This window comes from Chroicocephalus ridibundus, chromosome 3, assembly GCF_963924245.1.
Source record: "Chroicocephalus ridibundus chromosome 3, bChrRid1.1, whole genome shotgun sequence".
Taxonomy (NCBI): Eukaryota; Metazoa; Chordata; class Aves; order Charadriiformes; family Laridae; genus Chroicocephalus; species Chroicocephalus ridibundus.
In genome coordinates this window covers 103,352,453-103,370,871 of record NC_086286.1, presented here as the reverse complement: position 1 = coordinate 103,370,871, position 18,419 = coordinate 103,352,453, and the positions used below count along the sequence as shown (strand labels likewise).

Genomic DNA, 18,419 nt, shown 5'->3' with positions numbered 1-18,419 from the left:
ACGGTAGGCATGGCAAACTGCTGCTTCCAGCTACCTAGGTATTTTTATTTAATGTCCAACTCTCAGGAGCTGATCTGGGCAGTGCCTGGGGTGTTTCTGGTTCGTACCTCTGCGATCCATTACGTGGCTTTTCTTGTGCACAAGTCAGAAAACGGGTTAACTTTGGTGGGCAGCAGTTCTGTATATACTGGTTGTTGTTTTCTCTGCCTAATCAGTTTCAGTCCTACTGAAAGAAACAACTAACTGCAAGGAAGAATAGTTTATGGCACTGTCTTTAAAGGGGACAGTGATGGTACCCATGAAATTAGGGCAAAGAATCTGAAATAGTAGTGCATGGTTTAAACACTGTTGAGATAAAACTAACTCTTACTGACAAGGTAAGTAGCCAATGCAGTCTCTTTACAACTACTTGTGAAGTGACTGGGGAAGGCAAAATCTTAGGGAAAAAACCAATCAAGCGGCATTTTCATCACTGCGACCAAGCAAGCAAAAAGAAGAGCAAGGGAATAGATGGTTTCAATGGTTAAAAACCACATCAGGCCAATTAAACACATGTACTTTGATCTTCCAGTGAACAAAATCTCTTTTAAGGGACTCATATGGGGATTAAACAAGCTTCTTACCTTTGCCCATAAACTTATGAGGATCATGAGTTTTAATTTTTTGAATTCTTAAAATATTTATTTATTTCTCTTTTAAACTGCAGCTCTGAAAGTACAGGGACAGCAGTGAAATACAGCAGTGGGACAGTGAACTTTGATCTAGGAGACCACCTAGAGAGCAAAACCAGACAATTCTAGGCCTGATTTTAAACGACTTCCCCATTTTTATGGAGTGGCTCTTCTCTCCTGCCGTTTTTAAAGTGTGTGTGTGGGTGGGTGGTTTCTACAGTACTCTGAAAGCTACAGCTGAACCATTGTACCCTACCAGGTATGTACTGTAATTAAACAAACACAAAGTATCATCATATTTTATTTCACGTAATCGTTCCATGAAATACCACTTTCTGGGCTCAACAAGTCCAAATCAGCCTTTTACTCTAATTTAAAAGTATATTCTGTTTCAACAATGGCCATGTGACTGATTATATAATCCAAGCTATAGAATACATCTATGCGGTTTACAGTTACGAGGCACAGCTCTAGTAACATACTACGGTTGTGTTATCCTCAGCAGCCACATGATTAGATATTGAATATTTTCCTCACAACGGCAATAAACTTCTCATCTGTTGGTGGCTTCCTCTGGCTGCCAGGCTGCAAGAATTTTTTGATTGTTGGAATGTTGCTTATTCTTCCTTTAAAAGCCTGGAAGAAGCAGCAGTAAAGCCAATGAGAGTCAGGAAATTATAATTCAAACCTTTATAGCTTAAAAACCAGGTGACTTGGATTTTTATTTCTCAGACAGAGAAAGGTAGTAGCTCCTTCTAGCCAGCTCAGCACAGCATTTTCCATTCAAAAAGAAAAAAAAAGGCAGGCAGAACCATATCTGTAACATACTAGCCTTTTTGGAAAATCCAGCTGTGAATGTTCTGATCGGCAGTGCTGGTGCTATAAAGTTTACCTTAGTTTCCCAGATGGGGATGGGAGAAATTAATATTAAAGAGTTAAGATTCATCTGGTAAAGGTGGAAAAAAGAAGAAAGAAAAGGGAAGAAGCAAAAACCACAGCCCGAATCCAAATCCTGCAGATATATTTGGGCAAAAAAAGAGGCAAGGACAGGAATACCACAATGCAAAGCACCATGGAACATAAGACACAAGAAACTTAACAGCTCTTTTATGTGATTTCTTCAAAATATAATTTTGCTAGCAAAAACAGAAGGACAGGAACTGCAGACGCAACAGGTGACAGCCTTCCCTTCCTGATGCTCAGCGCTGTGTTTGAAGACATGAAAGTAGCAGTTACGGGACCAAACTTCAGTAAGTGAATTCCTGCCAGCTGAGAACAGCTGGGAAAAGTAGAGCTGGATAAAAGGCGAGTGCCCAGCAGCTCTGGGGACAAGGCAGCGCACGCGTGTGCAGGTTGTAGTCAACAGAAGTAGACCAGAGAAAGATTCAAGATTCAAGAGATTTAAACATCAATTAGCTTTTAAAACTGGGCAGTGACATTTGTACATTCCGTTCCATATTGAGATCGGATGATTACCAACCTGTAGCAGAGGGAATGCCGACAGTATATCAGGCTTACATTCTTCTGCCATTAAAATGGCTTCCAACAGATGGATGTCTGCCCAGCTTAATTTGTTGCCAACAAGATAATCATGCCCATGGGCTTTTAAGGCCTACAAAATACGAACGAATGAAAAAAGTCATATAGGATGTAATAATTTTATCTAGGTATTTCATTACAGGCAGATTTCTACAAAAATACACAGCAGAGCAAATCTATGCAAGAATCTATAAAGTTAGAAAGTGATAGGTATTCTCACAACAAAAAATTAAATCAGAACTCATGTTTCAGTGCGCGTGGACCTATCACTCACGCTAACCTACTGCACCAGGTAGCTGTACCAAGTCCAGTCCCACAAGAAAGGCTTAAATCATAGAAAAGAAACAGCACCAAAGTAATTGTAAGAGGTAGTCACGACAGTTTACCTGTAGTGTACTTTGATTAAATAATACACACACGCACAAAAAAAAGTCAAGTGAATTCCCAAATATTTCAGCAAAATTTGGGATTGCTAATTATAGTTTGAAACAAGTCAGGATTGAAGGAACACAGCCTTTCCACCCTTCGTCCTGTATGGAAGGATTCTTTCATGGGAAACTGCTGATGCAAGAATCGCAGCCCGCCAAAGCTGCTAATAGCTGTCATGGACAAGTTGTGGTGAATGCTGCAGCACAGCTCCAGAGCAGTTACCAGCTCCGCAGCCTACCTCTTCCCTGAAGACTATCACCCTTGTAGCAGAAGCAGAAGGAAACATGTCTGTGCCTAAGATACCCTAATGCTACACTTAAACAATTAACAAACGTGCGCTAAAAGTAGGACATCGGTCTGTGACTTTGGAAGCTGATTCCTTCTGCAGTCCCATCTGCCAATTTTGGTATAAAAGAGGCAGTGAGCTCTGACAGAGGCAAGGCTGATACCTTCATAGAGTTATTCCCCACACTCTAATAAGGACCTCTAACAAGGTCCACCACAGCTTGTCTATCAAAGCCATATGGAAACTCCCAAACAGAGCATCGGAACCAGATTGCCTGCAGTGCTTTATATTACCTTTTGCTGCCCTAAAAGTGAAGTCACTTAAAGTGAACACTCGGAGCTAGGGATATTTTCTGTCAGGATTGCATAACACGTGGACGGGAAGCCCTGCTAAGATGAATCAATGCACAACTTAAGCAGCTGGTACATGTCCTGCTTTAACCCCAGCCACCAACTAGGACCACGCAGCTACTTGCTCACCCCTCTTTCCCCCAGAAGGGTGGGGAGAAGAGGGAGAAAAAGAGCGGAAAGGGAAAAAAAAACCCTCATGAGTTGAGATAAAGACAGTTGAACAGAACAATAATGGAAAAGGAAAATAATAATAATAATGGTAAAATAACTTACAAGACACGAGTCACTCTCACCGCCTGGTGAATTGGTTGCCCAGCCCGACCCGAGCAGAGATCATGGATTCCCACCCCCCCCAGCCAACCCCCATTTATACACTGAGCATGACATCTATGGTACAGAATATTCCATTGGCCATTCCGTTGTTCTGTCTATGCTCCTCCTCAGCTTCTATGGGAAGCTGAAAAGAGTCCTTGAAAAGTATAAACATCGCTTAGCAACAACTAAAAAAATATACATTATTGGCATTCCTTTCACAGCAATCATTAGAAAGAAAATTAACTCTTTCTCGGATGAAACCAGGACAGTACAGAAGGAAAATTATTAATCATTCTAACAAAATTAACTAAGCTAAAAATCATGGAAAAGTTTAGCTGTGTCTTTACTGTAAGTGAACAAGGATTATTTTAAAGACTTTCCTCCAGTGAGCATACACACTAAAACATATTGTAACAGTAGTTTGTGCCAACTATGCACAGGTTCAGAGAATACTGGTGTCTAAATTTGCTTTTTTATTTTTTAATAGCATAAATTCTTATGTTATCAGACTCCAAAGCTTTGAAAGATTAGTACGTGCAATCAATCTCTCTCAGCACAGCCTTGCACTGGTATGGCAGTGGATCTATATGAATTCTGATTACAGGAGTGCTGGTTTATATCACTTATATGCAATTTTTTTTTCACAGGGCAGCCTCTGTGGGTTCCGCTTGTGCAATTTAAGGCTCTGATAAAGAGGCACATGAAATTGCATCAAGTCCTGTATTTTTTGAATGGACTTCAGCTGCCTGTGAACCAAGGATTCAAGCTAGAAACCTGGCTCAGCTCTGAAACAACGCAGCTTTGTACCCTTGGCACAGACTTCTGAGGAGACTGCTACACTCTGAAAAAGCACTGTGAGAAGGTCTGTATAGTACAACCATACAAGATACAAAAGGTAAAGTTACAAACAGAAGTAGGATAGTAAGATGAGGATCCCAGCTGGCTAAACTCAAACAGGAAAATGTTAACACCAAAAAAACCCTTGACTATCCTAAAGGGAAAAACAAAACAACCGAACAAACAGCAAGTTGGCAGAAAATGGCAAGTCAGTAACATCCAGGCTGTGTTCCAGGGAGAAACAAAGAACAGCTCTTCCCCTCCTGACCAACTTTTGCCTAGCCAAGAAAGACTCTTCATGTGCTCTACGGGGGTGGCAAGCATACCAGTGCTTTACTTCGTAGCTCTTTAGAGGCTAACTCTTTAGCACACACTGGCCAGTAAATAATTGCTTTATGCTTTTAAGCTAGATACGTCCTGTTTGCAGAGCCTCTTTGTGCGCACCTAAGGATGCCCAAATAGCGATTCAGAAGACAGTTCGTAAGTATAGTACATTTAAGCAATGGGTTTGAGAACGATCACAGAATTAGGTCCTTAATTATAAAGCACAGTTATATTTAACTTTGAACATCAAGAGTATATAGACTTTCAGGCAATAAGTTGCAAAGGCTGGCACAGGTATTTAAATGGTGCATTTATGCAAAATGCTAGGAGCTATCAGCCACTAAACTAGGTTTAAAAAGTAGGATCTGCTCTTTGAGGAGTCTTAAAGAAGACAGCAAAGATACTCAGTACTGAAACCAGCCAAATATTATTTTGTGTCCGCCTTCTCACATTGTTGAATACTGGCTCCATCATACAGTTCCAGAGTTGTACTGTCACTTAGTCTTCTGGAAAACAGATGTGTGGGGCCAGGGGCGTGGCGTGGGGGGAAACTTATACCCCATGTTACTGTCTTTGTGGACTACAAGTGATTTATCACTTACCTTTTCATAAACAGGGAAGTACCTGTTTGTAGCTCGTTCAATGATTAAGGCAAGATTCTTTTCTTTTGTGTCAGCTGGTTGAAAAGGGAGATACATGATCATTCCCATCAGGTCTGTTGTTCCCTCCACGTACATATCAATCCTGAAACAAATATTTTTATTTAACATTTGTCATTTGAACATTACATTTTGGTTATTTTCCTGAAATATATCGCTGAAGCGATCACCAAGTAAAATGCTTATTAGTCAATATGACAAAAGATACTAGTTTGTTTTCTTGTTCTTCCACTTTGATTCAAGGTCAGTTTGTTTCAAAGTGCAGTTCTTTATAAACAGGCTCACAGTGTCTGCAAAAAGCAATGTATAAATAAGAGTCTCCAACTAAGATATTTAAAGTGGAGTTTACACTGTTTTCCATTGATAACCTATTAATCTGTGCTGTGGGAGAAAAGATCACATATGCAAACCGTGCTAGAGAAAAAAAAAATTGTTTTGAGGTCTAATCATGAAAGCATCCCAGCAACAAATGGCTACCAATTGCCAGTTCAGACGTGCCAGTCCGTAATAATCCCCGCAATCTCTGGTGTTGCTCCTCTGTTATCACTGAATAAACTCTTTACAGTAAGTGGTAATCGGTTAGGTTAAGGACTTAATTGAATTTTTGCATGACTTTTTTTTTTTTTTTAAACAAAGAGTAAACAAGGATTTTTGCTTTTGCATTAGTCCTTTAATTATAACAATGGAAAGTATCTACAGATTACATAGTAGATTAATACTAGGGAAATATTGGTTTAACTTTGAGTAACATTAAGCCACTGAACATGTCTTTTTTAAATCAGCTATGAAAGATTCTTTACATTTAAAAAAAAAGGAAATTAGAACACTTAAAGACACTTCATTTTTTTCAGGCAGCTGTAGTTTTTCCTACTGTTTTCCAGTTTAAAGAGAAAAATAAAAGGCACACTTAGCCTTTATTATTGTATTAAGGTCCTGCAGTTGCCCAAGAACTTAATGTACTTTTGGTCTCTGTGAAATTAAATGAGCCTGAAAGCGGCGATCACATTCTCACTATGTTGACAATTAACAATCATTTATCAATCACAAAGTCCATTCACCCAGTCCGTGGATCTGAGGGGACAAAGCACTGGCAGATGTATATGCACCTTTACATGCAGATGTTTCGCAGCAATATTAATTTCATAAATATTCAAAAAATGATCCAAAAAATCATGGAAGAGTACTAGTAAGGACAGTATGCACCATTACCATACCAGGCTCTCTCCTTCAGGTCTTTTCCATAGAGGTTGTACTTTGCTGCTATGTAGCTGAGGATGGCTCTGGTCTGCACCATCTTCATCCCATCGATCTCCACCATGGGCACTTGCTGGAACATCAGGACTCCATCTAGGGAAGAAAAACCAGCGAACTCCTTGGATTGCTGCAGTACTGCACTGCATCTGAGAAAGAGACCTGGTAACACATCAAGACATTTCCAATTCTGGGGGATGAAAGCATTTGCAAGCAAACAGGCCTCTCAAATCTTCTCTTTACAGGTCACGTTGTATTGGAGGTCTTACAAAAATTTCACCTGTTGTCCTTTTGATATATTCGCATGAATTTATGTTTAGGGTACAGTTTACAGACTCACCATTGCGTAATTTTTCTAAGTCTTCCTTGGTTTCTATGAATTCTTCCTCAAACTGAAAAGCAATGAAAGAAAATAACACTGTGTCACTCCAAAAGCAACGGAGAAGTGGAAGGAAGTCTGGAAGTTAGACGCCACCTCTCCACACTATTCCACATACTTCTCATGATTGTGTTGACCCCCTACTCTTATTCTTCATTTCTGCTCCAGCAAATAACTCAGTGTCCCCAACCCCACAGTAATATACAAAGCTTTACACTTCAAAAAAACTTCCTCATTATAAAGACGAGCCTATTTGCCTGCATGAACAATTAACAGACACCAAATCATTCACTTAAAAGCAGCTGATGCCATGTGAAATACCGAGAAATTTTTAATAAGTCATGCCTGTGTTACGCAGCGTTTATCTACCTCTTTCCCCCTACTGGCATTTTTTTTAAATGAGTACATTTGAATGAGGGCAAGATCTTTGTTTCCTCAGCACTCGTGCTCTGCAGCTTCTCTGTCAGCAACATTCACAAGTGAGCACCATTAAAAAAGCCTTTTATTTCCAATGGAATATAAATAGTTTCTGATAAAATAGTTTCAAAGCACCATATTCAAACAAAAACTTGAATGTAGAAATTAAGATGCCTTAGGATGGTTTTCACCTGATGTGAATCTAGATAGCTCCCCGACTGCCTTCAGGGCAGCTCTGCTGATTTATCCTACTCAGGTCCTGACCCAAAGAATGAAAAGCACTTTGTTTGGAGATAATGTTCTAAGGTTTTTCATGTGGTAAGCATGGTCTTTCAGTGGAGAACCATCATGAGATACAGGGAAGCAATAACCATTCAGAAAAAGTCAGAGATACACAGTTTTGGTCTATAGCAAAAATGTAAGATGTCAGCTTAAAGTACATTTCAAAAACAAGACTTAACAATTCTCTTTATATGTTAAAATCCTTTTACTGCAGAACTATTGCTCAAGGAATACATTAAATACAACATGACAGTGTGTACCACTGAATCTAAACATTCTGCATCACAGTATGTGATGATGTGCATATCTCTAAGCACAGATGTAACTGGGAAACATTTCCAAAGAATGCCTATTTTAATCACAGATTAATCTGATCACTTTATAAAAAAAGGTACAAACCTCAACCCCGGCTGCTGCTAACAGCCATCGGATGGACTCCATTTTCCCCCTTCCCTTGGTGTAGTGCAGCTTGGGTTTCCCCGCCATGATTTCAGAGTTCTTGTTTCCTGATAAATTCAAGATGATGCTCTTAGAGGAAGAATTTTTTTTAATTAACATTTAACATGCTCCACGCCAAACTATTAAATACAGTTGGATGAATGTGAAAGTAGAAGGGCAATCAAGGCGTAGATACTTGGGTTGCTTGATGCAACCAAGTTTCCTGTGGATTAGCGGAAAAAAGAAAAAGTACACGATACCAGAATATGCAGCAATTCAAACAAGAATCATGCCAGAATGTAATAAGCGTCTACTAAATCATATAAATATCTTTAAAAATATTAACATAGCTTTAGGAGCTCAGGAGAACAATCAAAAGCAGAACTATAGGGTATTTCTGAATTTTTAACCTTGTAGTGACGCAATCTCTGCAGTAGGTACTGGGTTTTGTGACAGCATCCATGTCATACCACACTTGAAAATGTATTATGTCAAATGAATTGCTTCACAAGAACACCAATCAGGAGACACCAGCATTATTTTCACCTCTCTCATTATGGCCTTTCAGAGCGCTGTGCTCCTGTGCCTTCACAAATTTGAGTTTATACCAGCAATATATATTCCAGTATATATTTCACCAGGACTACTGACTTTTATGTTTAGTTAGTTCTGTTTTGACTGTTAGCCAAATCACAATACGTCCACTATAGAGAATGTGGACCAACTTAAGACCCATTCCAATTTTATGAACAGCAGTTAAACTGCAACAGGGATTTATATCCTATTTGCCCTGAAAACTTAACTTTAAAATCAAAACCAAGCAAATGAGACCTTGACCTCTGTTGGGCAGATAAGGCCTGGTCAATGCCCCCAGCAGCAGGGGGCTGAAGTCAGCCCACTGGATGATGGCACTGGGATGAAACACTTCATCCTTTCAAATTTCACCAACAAGCGCAGTCACATGCCATAGTATGAACTCAGCAGCTGATGTGAGCTTGCCTGGTGCTGGAAACAAAGCTAACACTGTACTCTTATCACTAATGGGTCCCAGAAGAACGAAGCAGATTTAATAAGACGGCAGAGTCACGGATTAACAGAGTCCTTCATCGTTAAACCAAGGTCTTATCTGTTTACAGGCAGGCTTATCTATTCTTGCATAGACTTCACAGTATGTAATTAAACCACAAAGCAGAAACTTTGGCCATAATCCCAAAGGTGTCAGTGAAGAGGCACAAACAGTACAACAGTGAGATGGGAGACCACATCTCTGGCCTTCTCCACTGAAGTCCTTTGTGTTGGGTGGTATCTTCAATAGGCCCTGTAGCAAACAGCCATTGCCCTACTAGAGGCTGAACTCACAGGAGAAACCTGGTGCTCCAGTCCACAGTACAGGTCTTCAAAACTGCTGCTCAGCTTCCACCTATCCCTGGCAATACCCGTATCCCCAGACACCTCAGTCCCTCACAACAAACTTCTCCTGATACATAAATATTGCTTTTTCATGAAGATTTGATTATGTCTTGACAGTTTAGAGTTGGCATCTAGTCTAGACCTGCTGGATGCCTAGCTAGATTACCAATACCTGAACAGCAACAGGGCACATAAACAAGGCGTTCAGAGAAGTGCCATATCACAGCTACCTTAGCAGGTCCCACACAGAGAAGACGACAACCTGTGCTCCATTTCTAGTTCCCATAAGTGCATGAGTTACACTATAGCAAGTGAAAGAGCTCTCAATCATCCATACTTCAAAAATACCCCATTGCCTGGCACTCGGGAAGTAGATGATGGTCTCAACTCCACTCCATCACAGAGGAGAACTGCACTCAGTCCCTCACAGACCGCTCTAACCTCCAGCACATGGGATCTAGGCTGGGAAACACACTACAAGGACAGTTTAGCATAAGCAGAAAGAGCAAACTTCCCTGACCTCTCCCAGAAGCAGAGACAGAGCTGATAAAAATCAACCCAGCCAAAGCCCTGCGTGCCATTGTCAGGACAGTGCTGCACTCCAAACAGCTGGGAAAGCTGAAGAGCAAGTGTCAGTGGAAAAAAGTCCAGATATCAACATAACCTGCCCATGACAGTTCCTTGTGGGAACAGGCCAAGGCTGAGGCTTTTTGTGCAGGTAAGAAAAAGCTTACATTTTTCTGGAACTGCACCGCTTAAGGACAGACTTCAGGGCAAAGCGCTTTGGTGACTATTACTGCTCTGCAATGAATATCCCTTTGTAAAGCAGTGAGTCATGAAAGAGCAGAAAAGTTGGTAAGTTATCTTTCTTGAGTAGCTCTAATGGACCTGAAATCACAACTTTTCTTGATGTTCTAGTGCATCTGACCTTCCTCGGACCTCAGCCAGGCAGCTGTCAGAATGACAGCTCCCGCTGTGATCGCTGTATTAAAAAAATCACACTATTTTATCCAAAACAATTCAGGCACTGGCCTTCCAGTGAGAAACACGTAAGTGAATTTAACAGCAAGCTCACAATCTGCCGCAAAATCTTAGAATTTCCTCCTAATTGGATGTGGATCCCAAAGAAGATCCCTGCAACGCTTTGCTCCTCGAACACAGCTCGCCCAAGGCTGCTGGAGCAGAATGACCTTAGAGCACAGGCCCTGCACTCCATCCAGCCCAGCTGCGTCTCCAGAACATCTTAAAACAGAAACCGCTCACCGGCCTGTGGCTTCCACTGGGACTCGGGCCCAGCCTGGATTCTGAAAGCCTTCCCCTCGCCACCCAGGCTTGGAGGAGCATTTGAACTAGGCGAAAGGCAAATTACCACCCACCCCCACCCCTCCCCGAGAGATTTTAAGATTCCTCAAACGAGGACAAACTTTTAACTCCAAACAGAAACCCCTCTGCAGGTTCCCAGATGATCCTACCCAGAGCCCCCCATCTATGCACACCCACCCCGCCGGGCCGCCGGGGAGCGATGGGGGGTGACCCCTCCACAAACACCCCGCAGGACGCTCAAGCAGGTTCCTCAAGACCGGTCCGTCCCAACCCTCGCCTTTTCCACTCCGGCGGAGGCCCCGGCTGGCCGCCGCCCGACCCTGCCCGCCCGCCCCGCTTCCCAGCAGAATTCACACCCTCCGCCGGGCCGGCACCCGCCGCCCCCCGCTCCCCCGCGGGGCCGCCGACCCCCCAGCCCGCCGCCGCCGGCAGTACCCTCCGCCCGGGCCGCACCGCCGACCGATCCCCTGCCCAGCAGCTTCCCACCGACTGCCCCCACCGCCCAGCCCGCGCACGGCCCGCTCCTCCCCTCAGCGGCTGGGCCGGGCCGCCTGCCCACTGCCCGCCCTCGGCCGCCCCCCGTCCCTCCCTCCCTCAGGCCAGGCGGCGGCAGCGTGGGACGCCGAGGGCCGGCTGCCCGCAGTCAAACCCCGTCCCTCGGCCCGGCAAGCGTAGCTGAGGGAAAAGCCACCTCAGCCTTCTCCGCAAAGTTTTGTGAAGCGACCTTTTCCACAGGGCTCTCTTCGAGGACGGCGGCCGCACCTCGGAGGAGGGACATGGTGGCCGGGGCAGGAGGGAGCTGGAGAAGGGCTTTGAGGTGGCCATGGGGTCACAGCGATGAGGTGACCTGGAGAGAGGCGTGGGCCACAGCCCCCCTGCGAAGGGTGCCAGGGGCTCTGGATCTGCCTGGCCGAAGGCTGGGGTCTGTGGGCAGGCTCCCGAAACCACTCGGCTGTGGCGGGGACCTTGCCAGGCAGAGTCGGCAGCCACGGCCAAAGGTTCCGTCTCGAGTTTCTGAGGGCGCCCAGCAGCTGCCAGGGCTGCCCAAAGGCCTCAGCGAGGCAGGAGGGAAACGGCTACAGAGACAACTCGCATTAATACATGTTCCGCTGCAGAAAAACATTTATTTTTTTCCTTTCTTGATGGTGAAAACTGGTTCCAGCCGCATAGCATTTCTTATAAAGGAGCTATCAGTGTCAGCAAGAGTTTTAGTGCCCTGAGTGTGCTCAGATTAAAGCTGCCAGTTGGTTTTAGGGCACTGGCTGTTGCATTTACATACTTGGTTGATTTGGTGCTCAAATAACACACGTATTTATGTGTTCAGCTGTCTTGCTAGCCTCTCAGTAGTGGTGCTTGATTTAAGTGATCATAATGTACCACTTATGTGCAACTGAGTGTAATATAAAGTGACATAAGTCAACATGAAGTCCTGCATTTCAAAGTCTCAGCTGGCACCTGACACCAATCTGATGACTCCTTCCTCAAACAACAAGTTTTCAGCTTTACAGTCCGTGACAAGCATTTGTTTCTTAGGCAAGTCTGCAAAACGCTTTTAGCTGCTACAGTAGACCTTTCGTTAAAGGAAATACTGGTGAAGCTACAGTACAAGAGTTTGAACATCTAATGGCAAAACAGAGGTGCATTAGGACCTCTGGTCCCAGCATACTCCAGGTTCAGAGGAAAGCTGAATCCAAACCTGTTATCCCCATCAAACCAGAACCTGCAGGCTGTTCCTGGCATTTCCCAGAACAGATGCACTGCCCACTGTTTGGGCTAAACTCTCTTCATTTCCCCACAACTCTTGGGAATGCCAGAAAGGCAGAACCAGAGAGCCCTTAGGTATATAAGTAGCAGCAAGAAGTTATTGAACAAACTGGTTTTGATTGTCAATAGTAAGACTTTATTTCACATCATCTCTTAAGTAATGTAAGACATCCTGTGTTGCCCAGTGTACCCCCTAACTCAGTGAACTATTTCATTTGCTGGTATGCTTCTGTACATTTACCTTGGAAATGTTTGCAGTAAGCTAAAACCAGTCCTGTAGCTAAGGAAAGAGAGATCAAAAACCTTTTCACTATTTTCATTAATATCACTTTGCCACTATCAGTAAACACAAAGACAATGAAATAGAGTTTCTGTCAGTTTAGGCTGCTGCTCAGTGGAAAATCTTCATCACTTTTGGTACATCTTTTTCCTGGAGTGGTGGTTTCCTCTGGCTGCCAGGCTGCAGGAATTTCTTTATTGTGGGGATATTGCTTATTCTTGCTTTAAAACTCTACAAAACAAAACCAAAACCAGCACTGTGCTTAAGAACCACGGTAACTGTCAGAATTTTTGATGTTGTCCATGTTCTAAAAGTAGCATTATGGGTTGATCCTGCAGAAGGATCTATATGCTTCATGCTATTATGCTGTTGTGGCTGTAGCAACAGAAGGCAGGAGTAATTGTTATTATGTGAGACCGGCTAAAAGCAGTTAGGATACTTGATTTTGATTTTGTCTTTCACTTCTTTCCTCACCCTCCCACTCTCCCCTATTTCTCATCCAGTTTAAATCAATTAAAACTGTCCCTTCAATTACCTGCAAGAGAGGAAATTTGGCAAGTATATCAGGCTTGCACTCTTCTGCCATTAAAAGGGTTTCAAGTAACTGCACATCTGCCCTGCTAAACTGGTTACCAACAAGAAAATCTTGTCCGTGGTCTTTCAAAACCTAAAAACAGAGAACCAGAAGCGAATGTGATTTTTTTTTTTTTCTCTGTGTGACTTAATATGGTATCTTCAAAGCAAGGTCATACACTGCATGGAGTTATGGGATGGAGTTATGCAGGATGGAGTTTCAGGAAAACAATGTTAATTAAGCTACTACATCTTTGCCATGTACCTTCTCATAGACTGGGAAGTATCTGTTTGTGGCCTTGTCCACAATAGTAGCTAAGTGTTGCTCCTTTTTATCCGCTGGTTGAAGAATATGGGTCATGAGTAACTCATTCAGATCTATTATTGCTTCCACGTACATATCAATTCTGAAAGGAATAGATACAGTTGGTCAAGTCAAACACAGTAGGCCTAGAGAGCACGATAGCTGCTGGCATAGCTTGGAGCAGCTCCCCCCCGGAGTCCGGTAGCTTCGGCCGGGGGAAGGGGAGGAGCGAAGTGCAAAGTGCCTAAACAAAAACTAAAAGACTGTACCCTTTTTTCACTAGGGGTGATACTTCTCTGTATTAAGTTTTTTTGAACCTGAGTACAAAATTGGCATGCGTGTCACCCAAACTTGTCTTAAAAATCCAATCAGACATGGTAAGTTAAATAGTAGGTTTATACATTTCTAAGAAATATCTTGAAATGTGTTTACCTGTGCTAATTAACTTGAAGCATTTAAAAATACTTCAGGTCAAACCATGTGCCCTAAGAGCCCTGTCTTTTAATAACCAGTTATTAATTCTAATTCCTGGTTATTAGAGAGAGAAGTTTCTTGTCTCCATCAATGACATTTCCCTGAATTTGATGTGGTGACAGCAGGATAAAATAAAAAGCAGCAAGACAGTTTGGCCTCTGCGCTCCTGACTTCTTTCTCCTGATAACTGTATTGACCTTTGATCTTTATGGACTCCCTTGCACCATCCTGCCTATCTGATCTAGCTGGTTATTGCTGTTGTAGACATCATCCGCTGGCATGGTCAGCACGTGCTGCTGCGTGAAAAGCTGCTGCGTGAAAAGCTGCTGCGTGAAAAGCTGCTGCGTCACCCTGAATCTAACTCTGAGCTGGGATATTCTTGTGTTGCACAGGGAGGTAGTATCAACTGTAGCCTAACAAACAAAGGAGGTACTGTTACAGTACAGGGCTCTCTCCTTCAGGTCCTTCCCGTAGAGGTTGTACTTTGCTGCTATGTAGCTGAGGATGGCTCTGGTCTGCACCATCTTCATCCCATCGATCTCCACCATTGGCACTTGCTGAAACAGCAGGGATCCATCTAGGGAAAAGGCGACAAGACAAGGAGACATTCAGTCTCTGAATGAGAACCACTAGTGGGTGTTTGGCAAAGTAACCACCCGTACTATTATTGAATGTGTGGCAGTCTTCCTCACTCTCATAATGTGGTGTGGAAAAAAGCTTACCATGAAGCCAAGAACCATTTCTTAGTGACATGTTAATAATGTAATATTATAGCAATCAGCTTCTTGAAGTTTATTCAAATCTAAAGAAGCATTCAAATGCAGAACTTTTAGCAGTCATACACTGAAAAAGACAAGTCCTGCGCTGCATGGCCCTAATTCAGATATTTTCATGGAGGTTAATACAGATGAGAAGGACTGAAGGATCTGACCCATAATGAGCTAGTTTCTCTCATGCTTTCATAAGTATTGTGGAAATCTGGACTATTTAAGGGCTTGTCAACATAAAATGTGAATATAAATGCATATAATATTATCTCTGTGACTACTGTATTCATTTGTGCTTGTGTCTCAAAATACTTTCTGAAAGCTGGCAGGTGTCAGGGGATCAAGTCATTGTTCCTGAAGGAGAACAGGACTACAGATGCCAACCCTAGCTCAGACTTCTTTGAGATGCCAAGTGAACTGGAAGAGCACAGACATGCAATTTGGTTTGGAGGAAATGTGAATATCGTGTCCGCAGAGATGGAAGCTAAAGATAGCAAGGTGAGTAGTTACCTTGGGAAACAGGAATGCCTTAGAGGTACAAGTTAAACTCAGAAATCTGGACCTCTGGTTTCATATGGGTATAAAACAACTTTGTAGGCAACCTAAAATGCTAATGAATTTCAAGATGATCTGATGATAAAACACCATATTGTGGTAGGACAGGAAGCAACGGGCACAAACTGAAACACAGGGGAGTCAATCATCTGAACTTAAGGAAAGGCTTTTTACTGTGAGTGACTGAACACTGGCATGGGTTACCCAGAGAGGCTGCGGAGTCTCCATCCTTGCAGATACTCAAAACCCAACTGGACACCATCCTGGGTAAGTGGCTCTAGGTGGCCTTGCTTTAGGAGAGGGGTCGGAGCAGATAACCTTAGAGGTCCCTTCTGACCTCAGCCCTTCTGTGATTCAGTGAAGACTGAAGCAACAGGGTGGATGATACCATCTAACACGCTGCAGTGTGCATCCGTGATACCTCATGTACAATCCAGTCTAGATTTTCTTTTAAGAGACATAAGACTTCTCAGGTGTTCTAAGACAAACTATTCTTATTCTTGTCATCATCGTCTGCATCATCATCTTCTAATTATTAAAAAGTGAAGGAAACTTACCCTTCTGTAACTTTGTCAGATCATCCTTTGTTTCCAGAAAACATTCTTCAAACTGCAGGAAATACAGAAGAAAAGTTGTGTTGTTATTGTGTGTTTTAGCTTCTGCTTTGCATGGGACAGTGAGGGCACAAGGAGCTGTGTTTTGGGGAATTATATTTTTAAAAAATAAATCGGTTTTGGAAGTGTATCTTTAAAACTTGTTTTGCCTCTGTCACATCCCTGTTCCCTCTCACATGTGATTCATATTTTTGTGCAGGTAAGATTTTGGCTAAAGCTGAGGTGACTGAAGGCACAAAACCCGGTCTGCTGAGCAAACGATGACCATTGCCGCTTCTGTTGTCAGTGCTGGCAAGAGATGGCACAGATGGAGGAGAGGACAGGTAAATACACACTGCAGCTGCAGAACTGTGTTATAGGTCCTTTGCCACAGGCTGGCAAAAGGAGGGATGAAGAGAAGAGATCATGTGCCCCGTGCAGCTTTCTGGCACAAAGCCCTGCACCATGACAAAGTCTTGTTTGTCATGACAGCTATTAAAACACATAAATCTCCACGGTCCCTCTCTGGTTTAGTATCAGAAACCATTAGAGGTGAAAACAATTACTCTGTGTTTTATAATATACAGTACTTTCAGGGGTAAGCTACATTGTAGTAGGCATAATAATTTTTTGCTTTTTTTGGACGTTGGGATTTAACTGAAGTTTTAGAATTGAAAGTGTTCTACCCTTGTGATCAGAAGATAAGAAGCCAGGTTTTGCTGCTGTGGTTTTAAATTATTTATTTCACTAGTGACAGGGGAGAGGCCTTTATGCTGCTACCAGTAGGCTTGGATGCTTGGAAGTGAAACGTTAACTTGCCCCCCTGCTTGGGGTCAGCCAGTGGTCATTGTTGACTTGATCAGCAATGCACTAAATGCAGAACTTGAAACTGCTGGCCAGTCACATTTTTTATAAGGAACAGTAAAAATACATATTTGTCACATGCTCGCAGTATAAAAAACAGAGGCAAACCTCAACGCCAGCTGCTGCTAGTAGCCACCGTATTGATTCCATTCGGCCTCGTCCATTGAAGTAGTGCAGCTTGGGTTTCCCAGACATGTTTCTACGCACCTGATCGCCTACTATCTGGAATAAAGAAGTAAGTTTTGCAAAATAAAGATTCAGAATGCTCGTTTTGAGTCTCTGACTGGTTCTCAAACACTATTCAAAGTTGTCTTGTTTGAAACCTACGATTTATGGTCCAAGACTCTCATCAAATTAGCAGAGGAGGTAAAAGACTATGTTGAGAGACTGCATTGTATCATTTTGCTTTAAGATGTCTTTTATATGTGCAGTAGTTAATCAGAATTCAGTACTGAGAGCAACTGGCCCATGTCAGAGAACAAGCAAATCAAAACCCGTTTGCATCCCAAAGCGTTCTGCTCTGACCAAAAAGCAGGGTGTGCAAGATACACTGCTCTTTCTATTTTGGCACTATCTCGGGGTACTGTTTACTGTTTAATCAGATACACAATATAAAACTCAGCAACTGCTGTGCTTTCTCCAGGAACCCTTATGTAACTCCATTATAAAGTGACAGGAATGTGACTCCCATTGTAAACATTCAATCTCATTTACAACGCTCCCTGCTCTTCTCATTTCTTTAGGCAAACACCTGGACATGGAATTAATTTATTTTTTCTCTCATAACATTAGATTTGCCTTTATTACAGACAGAGCCAAAGTGCAATACCTGCTCTGTTCAATTCCAACTCTTTGCTGAAATTTAAAGCGACAGTGGTTCCTAGGCAGACTGTCATCCTCCCCATGCAGAACCGGTGCGTACACATCAGCAGCAAACACGGAGGCAGTGCCTAGTTTATATTTGCTTCACAAGTATTAACATCATGTCAACAGTAAAGCTACAGCATTAAAAGCAGCAACATACAAATGGATATAAGAAACACGTATTTCCCTTGTTGTAAGTAACGTCATCTTCTCTACAATAGGAAGAAGGGGGTGAGGGGAAGCATTCCACACTTCTGAGATCTAAATTTCTTTTTCTTAAATCTGTACACCTAGAAAGCAGCTGGTTAATAATTTAACATGTAATGCACATAACCATGTTAGTAAAAGAAAGTACATAGAAGTATTTAATCCATAAAACCCATTCACTGACTTGGTTTCAAGTACACTAATTCCCCATGCATGTACAAAATCCCAACAGCTTACCTTGTACACAGTGTAACTCACGCTTGT

The 18,419-nt window shown here is 42.6% G+C and overlaps 2 protein-coding genes across 3 annotated transcripts; both read right to left on the bottom strand.

Moving 5' to 3' along the window:
* Positions 1-959: 959 nt before the first annotated feature.
* LOC134513503 (glutathione S-transferase) lies at positions 960-11,464 on the bottom strand. Of its 2 annotated transcripts, none has more exons than XM_063330330.1 (7): positions 11,346-11,464; positions 8,139-8,245; positions 7,002-7,053; positions 6,625-6,757; positions 5,354-5,495; positions 2,152-2,283; positions 960-1,307 (listed from the first exon to the last, which is right to left on the bottom strand). In XM_063330330.1, the coding sequence occupies exons 2-7, from the start codon at positions 8,223-8,225 to the stop codon at positions 1,185-1,187; spliced, it is 669 nt and encodes a 222-aa protein (XP_063186400.1). In that variant the 5' UTR covers positions 8,226-8,245; positions 11,346-11,464; the 3' UTR covers positions 960-1,184. The 2 variants fall into 2 exon arrangements, with proteins under 2 accessions (XP_063186400.1, XP_063186401.1); XM_063330331.1 differs by having other exon boundaries at positions 11,410-11,436.
* A 593-nt stretch (positions 11,465-12,057) lies between these two features.
* On the bottom strand, positions 12,058-18,419 carry LOC134513505 (glutathione S-transferase-like). The gene is made up of 7 exons (XM_063330335.1): positions 18,393-18,419; positions 17,193-17,306; positions 16,185-16,236; positions 14,750-14,882; positions 13,793-13,934; positions 13,490-13,621; positions 12,058-13,185 (listed from the first exon to the last, which is right to left on the bottom strand). Exons 2-7 carry the CDS (start codon positions 17,277-17,279, stop codon positions 13,066-13,068), a joined length of 666 nt encoding a protein of 221 aa, XP_063186405.1. The 5' UTR covers positions 17,280-17,306; positions 18,393-18,419; the 3' UTR covers positions 12,058-13,065.